This window comes from Haemaphysalis longicornis, unplaced genomic scaffold (assembly GCF_048455015.1).
Source record: "Haemaphysalis longicornis isolate Haplotype H1 unplaced genomic scaffold, Haemaphysalis longicornis Haplotype H1 scaffold_5, whole genome shotgun sequence".
Lineage (NCBI taxonomy): Eukaryota > Metazoa > Arthropoda > Arachnida > Ixodida > Ixodidae > Haemaphysalis > Haemaphysalis longicornis.
Genome location: NW_027526385.1, coordinates 192252330 through 192265468, shown reverse-complemented (window position 1 = coordinate 192265468; position 13139 = coordinate 192252330). Strand labels below are relative to the sequence as shown.

Below are 13139 nucleotides of genomic sequence, written 5' to 3'. Positions count from 1 at the left end.
GCCCAAGAGAAGGAACGCTGCAACCAACACCATGGTACAAGAAACAACGTCGCCAATCATGCTGCAGCAGCCCCGGGAACCGCCATCGTTCCGGGGAGCCCCCGCTGAAGATCCAGAGGAATGGTTGGAGAAGCTGGAGCGCGTGCGGATCTTCAACAGGTGGGACGATGAAGAAACCTTCCGGCATGTTTTCTTTTACTTGGAGGATGCAGCCCGAACTTGGTTTGAAAACCACGAGAGCGCCTTGACCGACTGGACGCAATTCAAAAGCGAGTTCCTTAAGACCTTCACGACCGTGGTGAGAAAAGAACGAGCTGCGATTTTACTGGAAACTCGAACGCAACACCCGAACGAAGGAGTCGTAATCTTCGTCGAGGAAATGAAGCGACTTTTCCGCCGTGCGGACCCAGGAATGACGGAAGAAAAGAAACTACGGTTTCTGATGCGAGGTGTGAAGCAAGAGCTCTTCGCGTGCCTTGTTCGCAACCCCCCCAAGACCGTGTCCGAATTCGCGTCTGAGGCCGCCGCGCTGGAGAAGACGCTCGAAATCCGAACGAGGCAGTACGACCGCCCAATCAATGCGCTGGTTTCGGAGACGCTTGGTGCCAGCGCTATCAACTCCGACTCACTACGCGACACTATCCGCGAAATAGTGAGGGAGGAGCTGCGGAAACTGCTCCCGACGCCGCCGCAACCACAAGTCGCTTCTCTGACCGACGTCATTAGAGAAGTGCAGCAAGCGCTGGGAACTTCAACGACGCCAGTAGCACCTCGCGAGCCGCAAGCCATGACCTACGCGGCTGCTGTACATCGCCCTCGCCCACCTGCACCCTATCGTCACGAGGCTCCGTACCGTCGTCCGCTCTCGCCGGCCCGACCACCTGCGGCGCAACCCCCTGCCCCAAGGAAGACCGACGTGTGGCGAACGTCCGACAATCGTCCGCTGTGCTACCACTGCGGAGAGGCCGACCACGTCTACCGTCGCTGCCCCTACAGGAGGCTCGGTTTGCGAGGGTTCTCCGTCGACGCACCCCGCCCCCGAACTGGCCAGCGCCCATCGGAGATCGAAGAGTACCTGTCCAACACCAGCCGTCGACCAGCCCGTTTCAACCGTTCGCCGTCACCCTACCCATACCAGTCGCCGAACCGCCGTAGCAATGCTGAGTTCTCACGTGGAAGGTCCCCCAGCCCACGCGGGGGAATCTAAAAGCAGCAACTTCTGGAGGTAAAGTTGCACGATCGTGGAAAAATGAAAACCCTCCAACGACGCAACGACTCGCGGAAGACAGTGACTCACAACATGCCCTCATCCCGACGACCCGACCCAGACCTGACGAGACTCCCGTACACGACAACAGCTATACGCCGCGAAGCGTACCCGACCTGACCGAGACGTCCGTTGAGAAGACGACCACAACGACGATGCACACTGCCCGACCATCAACACGTACAAGCAGAGATACGACGCCCCGACGAACCCGGAACTCGAGGACGACTGCATCTGACGTCAAGGTGTCCATCGACGGCTTTGACGTAGTCGCCCTCGTAGACACGGGAGCTGACTATTCGGTAATGAGCGGACCATTTGCGTCTAAACTGAAGAAAGTTATGACCAGATGGGACGGTCCGCACATACGCACAGCAGGGGGCCACCTCGTGACGCCAAGTGGAACGTGCACATCGCGCGTCACCATAGACGGCACAACGTACCCTGCGGCGTTCGTCGTTCTGCCTAACTGCTCCCGCGACGTGATTCTCGGAATGGACTTTTTGACGGACAACGGCGCAATAATTGATCTGCAGACCAAGTCGATAACATTTTCCTCCAATCACTCCACGACGCCGCAGCCGAACCCCGATCACCGTGCTGCTGTCAGGATCGCCGACGATCACATCACCCTGCCACCCCGCGCAAGCTTGATGATCGCTGTCTACTGTGAGGATGCTGCTTCTGACATCGACGCTATCGTAGAGAGTGATCGAAGGTTGCTTCTCGACCGCGGTGTCTCCGTCGCAAGAGGCATTGCGCACTTTAAGCAACGCCAATCTCACGTTTTGGTCACTAATTTCACCGAAGAGTACCAGCATTTAAACAAGGGAGCTGCAATTGCGTTCCTCGAAGAAACGCAAGAAGCAAGTGATGTGATCGCAGTCGCCGACTTTGAACGCACACCCGTAGAAACATTCAAGCTCCCGCAGCCATTCGACGTGAATCCGGCGCTACCGCAAGAACAACGGAAAAAATTATTGGCTTTGCTGCGTCGCTATAGCGAATGTTTTTCGTCGAGCGCAAAACTACGTCAGACCCCTCTAGCGAAGCACCGAATAATAACCGAAGATGGAGCCCGACCTACCCGACAGTCACCGTACCGCGTCTCTTCACACGAACGGGAAGCCATCCGGACTCAAGTCGACGACATGCTGAGCGATGACATTATACAGCCATCGAAAAGCCCCTGGGCTGCGCCCGTCGTACTCATGAAGAAAAAAGACGGCACATCAAGGTTTTGCGTTGACTACCGGCGACTGAACAAAATCACGAAAAAGGACGTGTACCCCCTCCCCCGAATCGACGATGCCCTCGACCACCTCTGCCACGCAAAGTACTTCTCATGGATGAACCTGAAGACCGGCTACTGGCAAATTGAAGTGGACGAGATAGATCGAGAGAAGATTGCATTTATAACCCCAGACGGCCTATACGAGTTCAAGGTGATGCCGTTTGGGCTGTGCACAGCACCATCGACGTTTCAAAGAGTCATGGCCACTGTGCTAGCTGGCCTTAAGTGTCACACCTTCCTTGTATACCTCGACGCCGTAGTGGTATTCGCCCGGACTTTCGATGAACACCTTGCAAAGTTGGAGTCTGTACTCGAGGCCATTCGTACGTCGGGGTTGACGCTGAAGCCTTAAAAGTGCCGTTTCGCATACGGGGAACTCAAGTTCTTGGGCCACGTCGTGAACGCCGCGGGAGTCCTACCTGACCCGGCAAAAACTTCAGCCATTGCGAACTTCCCAAGGCCGAAAGACAAGAAGGGCGTGCGAAGATTTCTCGGGCTGTGCGCATATTACCGGCGCTTCGTCGCAAACTTCGCACGCATTGCAGAGCCACTCACGCGCTTGACGAAAGATAGCACCCCTTTCATCTGGAAAAAGGACCAAGAAAAAGCATTCTGCGAGCTGCAAAGCCCGCCCGTGCTCGCTCATTTCGACGAAAATGCCGAAACGGAAATGCACACGGGCGCCAGTGATATAGGCTTGGGTGCCGTCCTTGTCCAAAAGCAAAGCGGCTGCGAAAGGGTAATCGCCTATGCCCGTCGTGGTCTGTCGAAGGAGGACGAAAACTATTCTGCCTCTGAGAAAGACTGCCTGGCTATTATATGGGCGATTTCAAAATTTCGCCCATACGTGTATGGAAGGCCATTCAAGGTTGTAAAAGACCACCATGCGCTATGTTGGCTCGCCAATTTGAAGGACCCCTCTGGCCGTCTTGGGCGGTGGAGCTTGCGCCTGCAGGAGTTCGACGTTACAGTCGTTTATAAATCCGGCAGGAAACACTCCGATGCCGACTGCCTGTCCCGCGCCCACTTCGACCCACCCCCACAAAACTCTGATGAAGACAGCGCGTTCTTCGGGATCGTGACGGAGAGCGACCCAGCCGCCCAGCAGCGTGCCGACCCCGACTTACGCGTCATATTCGAGTACCTCGAGGGATGCAACGTTGCCGTTCCTAGGACCTTCAAACGCAGCTTACCAGCATTCAGCCTGAGAAATTCCGTCCTCGTGATGAAGAATTTCAGCCTCGGAACAAGAGCGAATTACCTTCTCCTCATCCCCGCGGACCTTCGTGAGGAAGTTTTGGAAGCGTGCCACGACGACCCGTCTTCCGGACATATGGGCACAGCCCGCACTATTGGAAAAATCAAGGGGAGGTACTACTGGCCCGGCCTTAGCTCTGACGTCACCCACTACGTCTGGAGCTGCCGTGACTGCCAGCGACGAAAAACCCCGCCGACAAGACCCGCCGGACTTCTGCAACCGATCGCCGTCCCATCGAGACCATTTCAACAGATTAGAATGGACCTTTTAGGCCCGTTCCCTACGTCACGATCACAGAACAAGTGGATTGTCGTAGCGACAGACTACATGACGCGCTACGCAGAGACCGCCGCTCTTCCGAGGGGGACTGCACAAGAAGTGGCGAAGTTCTTTATAAGCCAAGTTGTGCTGCGACATGGAGCCCCGGAAGTCCTAATCACAGACCGCGGAACGGCATTTACTGCGGAGCTGATGCAAGGAGTATTACGCTACAGCAACACGGATCACCGAAGAACGACGGCGTACCACCCCCAAACGAACGGACTAACAGAACGTCTGAACAAGACAATCGCAGATATGCTGTCAATGTGCTCAATGTGTCAAGTGCTCCGTATGTCACGTTTGCGTACAACACGGCTATCCAGGAGACGACGCAGCTGACGCCGTTCGAGCTTGTCTACGGTAGAAGGCCGACTACGATGCTCGACGCCATGCTTCCGCACGTAGAAGACGACGACCTCAACGCCGACGTCCACGGATATCTTACACGTGCGGAGGAGGCCCGCCAGCTCGCTCGAGTTCGTATAACGGACCAGCAGCTGGTGGATGCGGGCCGCTACAACCTCCGATGCCGAGACGCCCAGTACCAACCAGGGGATCGTGTGTGGGTTGGGACTCCCATCCGACGACGCGGACTCAGTGAGAAGCTCCTGCGACGGTATTTCGGACCCTACCAGATTCTACGACGTGTTGGCCAACTTACCTACGAAGTGATCCCCGATGGTGACTCCGGCACATCACGACAACGCACGCGGCCTGAAGTCGTCCACGTCGTTCGCTTAAAACCTTTCTACGGACGATGAAGAACTTTTATTTTCATTTGTTCGGACTGTCGCTTATGTTAGCATCGGGTCGATGCACTCTTAGAGGGGGGGTAATGCCGCGAACCATACATTGGGTTTGTTTATTTGTGTTTTGCTTTTACCGCCGGGCTGCTCCGGTCTGGGTTATCTCTGCGCCAAGGGAAGCGCGTGTTCCATTCTTACTTTCTGTGCCGCATGTGTTATCTGCTGTGATAGGGAGAGCATTCCGATCTAACGTGAACAACCCAGAATAATCTTCTTGTATCAACTATGTTCTCGATGCGAATCGACGTTTCGAGAACCACGCGCGCCGAAAGATAAAAAGACTGCAGTGCGGACGCCGGGGCATTCGATTCGGCGATACTCGCCCGTGCAAGTCACTTTGTTGACCGCTGCTTCGCCGCCTCTGTATTCTTTTGAGTTGTTAGGGGAGCACAAGTTCGCTCCAATAAACGTGTTTCTCATTCAAGAATGCTGCATCGTCCTTGTCTTCGTGACAATATCATAGGCTAGAACAGAAGGTTGCTTAAAAATCATTTTTGAGTGGTTCAATGAACCAGAATTCACTTCCTCAAGATGCATTCCGGGTGTTATGCGCACATATCTATGAATTCTCTACTGCTGGCAGCATATCACCAATTTTAATATTTATTTATATATTTATTTATTTATTTTATTTATTTCATACTGCGGACCATTGAAGGTTCATGCAGGGTGGGAAATTACATAGTTTTCAAAGCAAGAAATACAATGCAACATGAATGCAGGGAAACAAACGTATACAATACAGGGAAAGAAATACTTCGCCTTATCTTTGACTGCCTTCTTTGCGGAGCCACGATCTTCCGTTCTTCCGTTTGGGAGAACGATTTATACCTGTGCATTTTATGCAACACGTGAGGTAGAAAATTTTTTCAGGGAATCGTCCATATAAAGAAGCGTGCGGGCAACGGAGCCTGAACCAGGAACTGCGCGCAAGCAAATGTTGTGGCACCGGGAGTGGAAGCTCCGGAGATTGAAATACTAGTAAGGTACAGGTTAAAGTGAAGCCAAGCAATAGCCAGACCGTATGCTTCGACCAAGATTGGGGAATCACGAAAGCAGTACGCTGTTACGAAAATTATCCCTTTGCGACACGAATTATGATGTAGCCGTTAGAAAAATTTGAGGGTGCTGTGTATGTTTTTGATAACCAAAATTTCCCCTTAAAACCATAAGCAACTCAATCGCATAAGTAGTTAATAAATTAGGTCGAGTCCTAATCGTAAACATGCTATCGTATACGTGACCACTATTTTCTAACCATTGCTGCAATAGAAAACGTATAAACGTATACACATATTTCTGATTTGTAGCCCTTATTTACGAGGTAACAGCTTCAGTTTTGCTTGAATAAACGTTTTAACTAGATAGAAAACGTAAAATTAAGAACACCTGCTTGACGCGCCGAGCACTTGGCGTGTCAAGTGGGTGTTCTCAAACCGCTCAGTAGGTGTTCTTGAACCCCACTTGAACCGCTCAGCCAGCATTCGCATTTCTCACCGTAGAACGGGAATCGTGAATGCTGGCTGAGCGGTTGAAGTGGGAATGACGACGATTGCAACTCACAAAAATGCTCTTAAATGTCACGTGTACAGGCGACGTTTAAGAGCATTTGAAATTGTACATGCGTGTTGCAAATGTTTATAAGTAGTGTCTATAGAGACAATGTTCGGATGTAAATTGCAGATGGTGTGAAATAGCCGTGTTATGTGCTTCAAACACCGACGGCCGTGACTTGTGGGCCAATTGCGCAAAAATCGCCCAACGAAAGCTCAAAAATGGGCTCCCTTCAGATGTAAAATCCACTCTGCACCACCATTTCCGTTCGTCGTAGGCTGTACTGCGCGCTACGTATCACAGAAAGTGATGACGCAAAGCCGGCAGTGAGACGTCATTTTTCAGCACAAAACCATGGAGATGTAAGCAAGCATCAAAATCATCGTTATACTATTTCCAGATGCTTTATACTTGAGTACAGATGTCCTCTTTCCTGGATGCTGCCCTGCAGGTAAAGACGCCCACTCCCTAAAGGTCACAGACATCTTTCAGATTATTACACATGAATTCACCAGGGGCGAATAAAAAGCAAATGACCGGAAACCATTCACACTTACTCGAGAATCTTCGACAACGGCTGATGAAGGACGTGCGTACTTTAGTGGCTACTGGCATAACTGACAGAGCAGCCAGGGCTCAAACAATTATCTTTTGAACACGTGCAAACAAACACCACCCATCGAACAGAAGGAAACGCGAAAAGTGGTTGGAGAAACGGCGATGTAGTTTAAACCGGCTCCAACGAATGATTTTAACATAGAATTAGATGCTATGCCATGACAAGATGTTTGTAGTTATACATTAACGTTTTTTGCATTTAACTCGCGGGTAGTTGTCTACTGACTAGTATAAGAAATATTTTCATTCTATAGCACGGATGGCCAATTCATCCCCACAGAAAGCATTGGTCACGTGTCTCGCAGCTCCCTTTCTCTGGTAGCGATGCTTTTTGAAAGTGCCAGTTGGGGAACAACCATTATTTGGCCATCTAGCGATGTTGGAGAGTAACGAAAGCCAATACTTTGCTATATTTCACTGTAGTTGTTTACTCACGTGGTGCTCTAGCTGGAAGCTTGTGAAGTTAAGTATAATTCCTTCCGTTTCCGAAGCAATGATATTCCAGGTGCAGTTAGTGCGGGCCGGGTAGTTCCTTGGAAACGACGGACTTGTTATTATCCCATATGACCCATCAATGTCACCTCCACATTCCTCTGCAGAGTAAAATAAAACAGTTTAAATAACATATAGAATGCTTAACACAAATAAACAAAACCTTTGAAATAATGCACGGCCACATTGTAGCAATTAGGTGGAGAGTTTCTGCCATTTTTCTCAAATAATGAATAATGCTGGTCTTTTGCAAACTGTCACAGAAAATAAAAGGAAGCTAGAAACGCATCACAAACCTAAAAATATACTTTTTTGATAATAAAACAAGTAGAACGTGAAGAGAACCACCAAAAAGGAAGAAAAATACCGAGTACTACAAAAATGGCTCAGGTTTAACACTTCAAAACCTACTTGTCACGAGCGAAACAAAAACACAAAGTGTTATGGGAACGGTTGGTTTTGCTTGCAGTTTTCCACGCAGCTGTTTCGATATATCTATCAGGTGATTGAAATTGCTCTTCCGTTGCGGCGAAGGGCAGGAATGCAAGCCCAGCCGTTGCGAGATCGATATCGATGTTGAGGGAACGAGGGCTGGTGGAGCAGCCGTTAAAACCTCGCCTATTCATTCGGATCGCTTGCGGTGAACCGCATGCATCCACGTGCCAGCCTGTGCTGAGTGATCATGCGCGGGCGAAGCAGCCGTTTACCCTTGGCCAGGTGACGGGGTAACACAGCGGCCATGCTGAGAGCGGCTCAACAGATAAAAAATGAACTGATTGCGCGCCCGTTGCTGAAGGCCCCGTGAGACTCAAATATTAACCTTGAGAGATGCAGAGTAGTAAAAAGTACCGTCCGCGAGCAGCCTGTAACGCGGTCACGTTAAAGATCTAAGGGCATGATTATACATAAAGGGCACGTACACAACTGCATGGCTGAGTGATTTATGAACGCCAGCCAAAACTGCTAAGCAAGAGTGTAACTTGTACAATTTGTATAAAAAAAGAAGAAAGCCAAACGGCTGCCTTTCCAGAAATTACTTATAAAAAGTCGTTAGAACAACATCTGGGATAATTTACTTTGCTTTTTGAGCATTCAACTGGCTGTTGGTAATTTATGTGACTCCTACTAGTGTGTAAAACGTAGTTGAATGGCCTCTGCTCTACCAGAATAATCTGAAGTTCAGGGTAAATGGGATGTTTCTACAAGTTGCTAGCTCTCAACTTTATGAGGTGGCAAATGAATATTGAATATTACGAGAGAGCACAGACATGTTTACAAGGGATCTGATCACATTTAAAAGATCCGGTCAAACTAGGCTACATTGGTTGGAGATTGACTCTGCAAGGCTGTGCACCCCTAAGCCTAAATTATGCGGTACCGGGAAGGGCATTGCGAGAACGTACTATCTCCTCACGTAACAGACGCTACACTAACACTAGCAACAGCGGTTGCTGCCTCTAAGACTACCCAGTTACGCCTTGCAATGCACCCCCGATTACCTGCGCTGTGCAAAATTGTGAAATAGCAGTTAGAGGTCAACATACCGTGACCACATGAACGGTTAACTGCACAGCAAATCTCTAATTTTGCCGAAGGTGACGAAGCCGTCCCGAAGGTATAACGTAGAAGCCGAAAGGCAGTGCCCCTTGGCTGTCGTATCAAAAAGGTCCGAGGAAACACAGGAGTGGTTGTGCACTGCTCAGACTCGGTGACGAACTTCGTGTAAGGATATGCACACTTCCCCACATATCCTAAGTTGCCAGTCAAGCAGCCTTGCCTGAAGGATTAGGAGAAGTACTGTGTCCCTGCTCTCTTTTTTGACAGCTATCACATCTGTACTGTAAATGACCACAACGTTTCACATAAACACAATGAGGCTGCGAGTACCAATTTTTTTCTATTGCTGCCAAATGAAAACTGTCCCGTATATTTACTAAGCACTTACCCAAACATAAAGATCCAAATCATTTCAAACTTACCTCGTTTAACTCTCCTCCTCGGATAAGGTTCAGTTTCGGCTGTTGTAAGTGTGGTCAGATGTTTCTCTGGTCCGTCAGGATGACTTCTTTCATTTTGTCCTTCAAGGTTACGGACTGCAAAGGGAAACGGTTGGCATTAGAAAACAGAAAACGAGGCGAATGGTATGAACAGAAGCCTTTACATTACAATCAACAAAAATCAATGTAGTAGTTATACTGAGTTTTGTGCCGTAATTTTGGTTTGCAGGCGAAGAATTTACCTTTTCCGAAAAAACAAAAGGCGGGTTTGGAACCTGCTGAGTCCTGGAAGAAATCTGGAACTGGTACCGCAACAATTTTTTTTCTCACTCACGGCATTTGTTCACCGGGTTGTGTAAATAGTGGTAAACATTTATTTTAAGAATTTTATATCTCTTTAACACAGAATTTCAGGTTTCTGCAGCTGAGCGCCTGCTTCAGTCTGTATTTTTGTTTGCACATGGAGCTTCGGAAACATGTAATTGCAGAAGACACGTGAATAACGAGAAACATAACTTGTATAATGAAAGGTTAGATTTTGAGTACCCAGGCCCTAATTGTACGAAGCCACGCCGTAGACCCGAGAGGCGGTAGTTTAGTGACCATTAAAACAACACTGAAAACACAATAGCGTAAATATAACCGGACCATTAGAATTAATTAGCAGAAAACTATTGCAAAGTGTGCTTTTGCTTCGACGATTAAAATAAATAATTTTTATTATATACGCTTTCCCACGTAAAATGGCAGTAATCACTCCTGCGATCATAGAAAAATTGAACAAACAGCTGTCGATTTTGCAAGCGCATTAATCAAACGATCTGTGCTCGTTTCTTTAACGTTGTTACAGTCAGAGTACCATCTGTACTATCAAAATGGATTCAAATACGAATAACGAAGCGTGGCTTTCTGAACGTGTAGCGCACACTGGAATAAAAAGGCCTCATATCTCCAGTACGATTAGGTCACGAGAGTAGGCGTGAGTATTGGCGGCTGCTTCGTACACCTCCACACTTTTTTTGTGAACATCATAACTCCGCGTGTACGCATTTTGATTTTGCCTCCCATCGTCTGCCGCGCCATTTAACACTGACGTTATCGCTCTTTGCTGCAAAAAGAAGACAATCGAGCAGCGTCAATTAACAAGAAAGATTCTTGACTTTTCGCGCCAAACTTTTTTATTGGGCTTGTGGCGTGAAAAGAAACAATAACCTAATGCCGGGTGCTCTTTTTACACCACGCAGCGACAATGTTACATTAATGGCTCAGAAAAAGGTGACAGACGTGACGGTGCTGCAAATAAAAATGCTCACACCCCGTGCAATGGTTTTTACTAATGATGGTTAGGCACGATCTCCTGTAACGTATACTGCGCAGACGAAACCCGTCACAAGGATGCGCCGTTTGTGCTAGAAGTCATTCGCTCCGCTATTTCTAATAAAATGTTCTTGCACAGTAATAAAGTGTATTGTGGGTCTATTTTTGAGGACATAAATATTAAACTGCATGCACGACTTCATGAATACGTTTGCTCTTGATAAAGCACAACCTAAGTGGAGCTGTAATCGCGTCACATTTGATAGCACTATTATACTTGAAGCAATGCGGTGACCGTGTAAGAAAGTGGTTGCAATTGGTTTCTTTAACTACGAAAATGCTACCGCGGGAAATATCAGTGTGATAAACACTGGGATAACAATGCATGAGACACAAAAAAGTGTCTAAGACTTTCGAGAAGTACAGCCCAATATCTTACCATCTACAATCAGGGTCGCTGTGACGAACAACAAAATGCTCGTTGTGAACTGCGGTCATCGCTTCACCCTCACGGTGAAGTACGTCTGCTGGGTGCAGAGACACTAGATAGTTTTCAAGAACGTTGAATTGGTGGATGGTTGGAGAAGATATTTGCCACTTTTCGCCCTGTGTGTTCTGCATCTTTGCAAAGACTTAGCGAAGTCAAGTGTTGACTTAAGACTAGATTCTTCCGAATACAACTGAAACCAGTGGGGACACTGGTGGTGATACGTGTTGTCACAGAAGAGGTGATACCAGATGTATTGCGGGCAGGGGTTGTGAGTAACATTGTATCTCGCGTTTCTACGCCGTTTCTACGCCGTCTTCGCGTAAGCTCCAACATTCTCCGCGAAATATTAAAAAAAGAAAATAAAACCTTCTGAAAGAAACAGAAAGCTGTGGAAGGTCGGTTGCCTGAGGTCTGTAGAGAAATAAACTCCAAATCAAGAAAATATATCAACAGCAATGTTACAAAAGGCAGTTTAATTTCAGGCGGACTTTCCGGGATAGATTTTTGGGGACATGTGCGAGAATGGCATTCAACCTGCACTTAGTTGTGCTCTGGGTATTTTCAAAATATTTTCATATTACTGGGCAAACAATTTCAGAATAACAAAAAAAATATCAGCTTGGTGTCAGATTTCCAGCTTCCCGCCTCCTAGAAGCAATGCATCTCTAAGAACACAATTGGTCACTGTTAAAATATTGTTGACCACTAACCCTTCGCCACAAACTCAAGCAAATCCCATCACATAACTTGGATTAGAAGGCTTTTCGGATCACACAAGCTCGCTGGCTTAGGCAGACTATGGAGGCAAAAATACGGGAGAGTGAAACACGAATCTTCAGGAGACACGCCTATCATGGCGCAAGTGATTACAGGCCTCCCTTGGAGGTATTGACCTTAGCTGTTCTTCATGCGACCGCTGCATGTACTCGAACCGGGCAATGTCCACCCAGGCTGAGCCTTCCCCCCTCCTCAAAGCCACTTAGGAGATGCTATAGGAACATGAGCAACTCCGCCCTGCGGCCGAGCGCTAGTGTACTCGTACAATCATCACGTCCCACAAAGGCCGATACGTCCATCCCCCTCTCCAAATAGATTGGCAACTCCAGCTCCAACAAAAACGAAAGTAGCAAGCGTTTGCAAGATGAACCACCGGTTTGCCTCCTTACCCCTCTCAAGCCCTTCTCGCATGCGGGCTAGGTATTTGCAAATAAGTACATGCGAATGCACCGAACTCCCCAGATTGCACATAAATGGGCAGTCCAGCATGCTCTGAATTACGGTGGTGCCCCTCTGTAATCCTGATGACATATCAAATCTCTCCCACATTATTTGGTTTTGTGCTGAATTCGTCCGTGACCAGCATCAGTTACCTGTAGGTCCTGCACCGCCACTGTACTGAAGCATTTTAATCGTGTCCGTGACGATCCCGCTACTGTAGAAGCAATTACCCAGTGCGCCCTTCAAAACCCTCTCTACAAATGGTGTAGCAGTCTGACAGATTGTCACGGACGGACCGTACCCTTATAGTCAGTGTCAACAGTGCGAACTGTGCACGTCTGGTGCCATGCTCTAAGCTGACCGCTCATTTTGTGAATAGAACCCAGAGACTGGAAGTGTACACATTGTACGAATTGGGACTTTTCCCTGTCGCATCCCTTTCCCAATTCTCACTTCCCCGCGGCGCACCATCGCCATTCGTCTTTCAAGAAGTGTTCTCCTTATTCA

At 48.4% G+C, this 13139-nt stretch overlaps 1 protein-coding gene across 1 annotated transcript in view; it reads right to left on the bottom strand.

Moving 5' to 3' along the window:
* Positions 1-13139, bottom strand: part of LOC144138911 (uncharacterized) — an 85045-nt gene that overhangs the window by 58857 nt on the left and 13049 nt on the right. The window contains exons 2-3 of the mRNA XM_077671429.1: positions 9590-9703; positions 7554-7711 (exon numbers count right to left, since the gene is read on the bottom strand). Coding sequence (XP_077527555.1) covers positions 7554-7711; positions 9590-9703 — 272 coding nt within the window. The remainder of the gene's footprint in view (positions 1-7553; positions 7712-9589; positions 9704-13139) is intronic.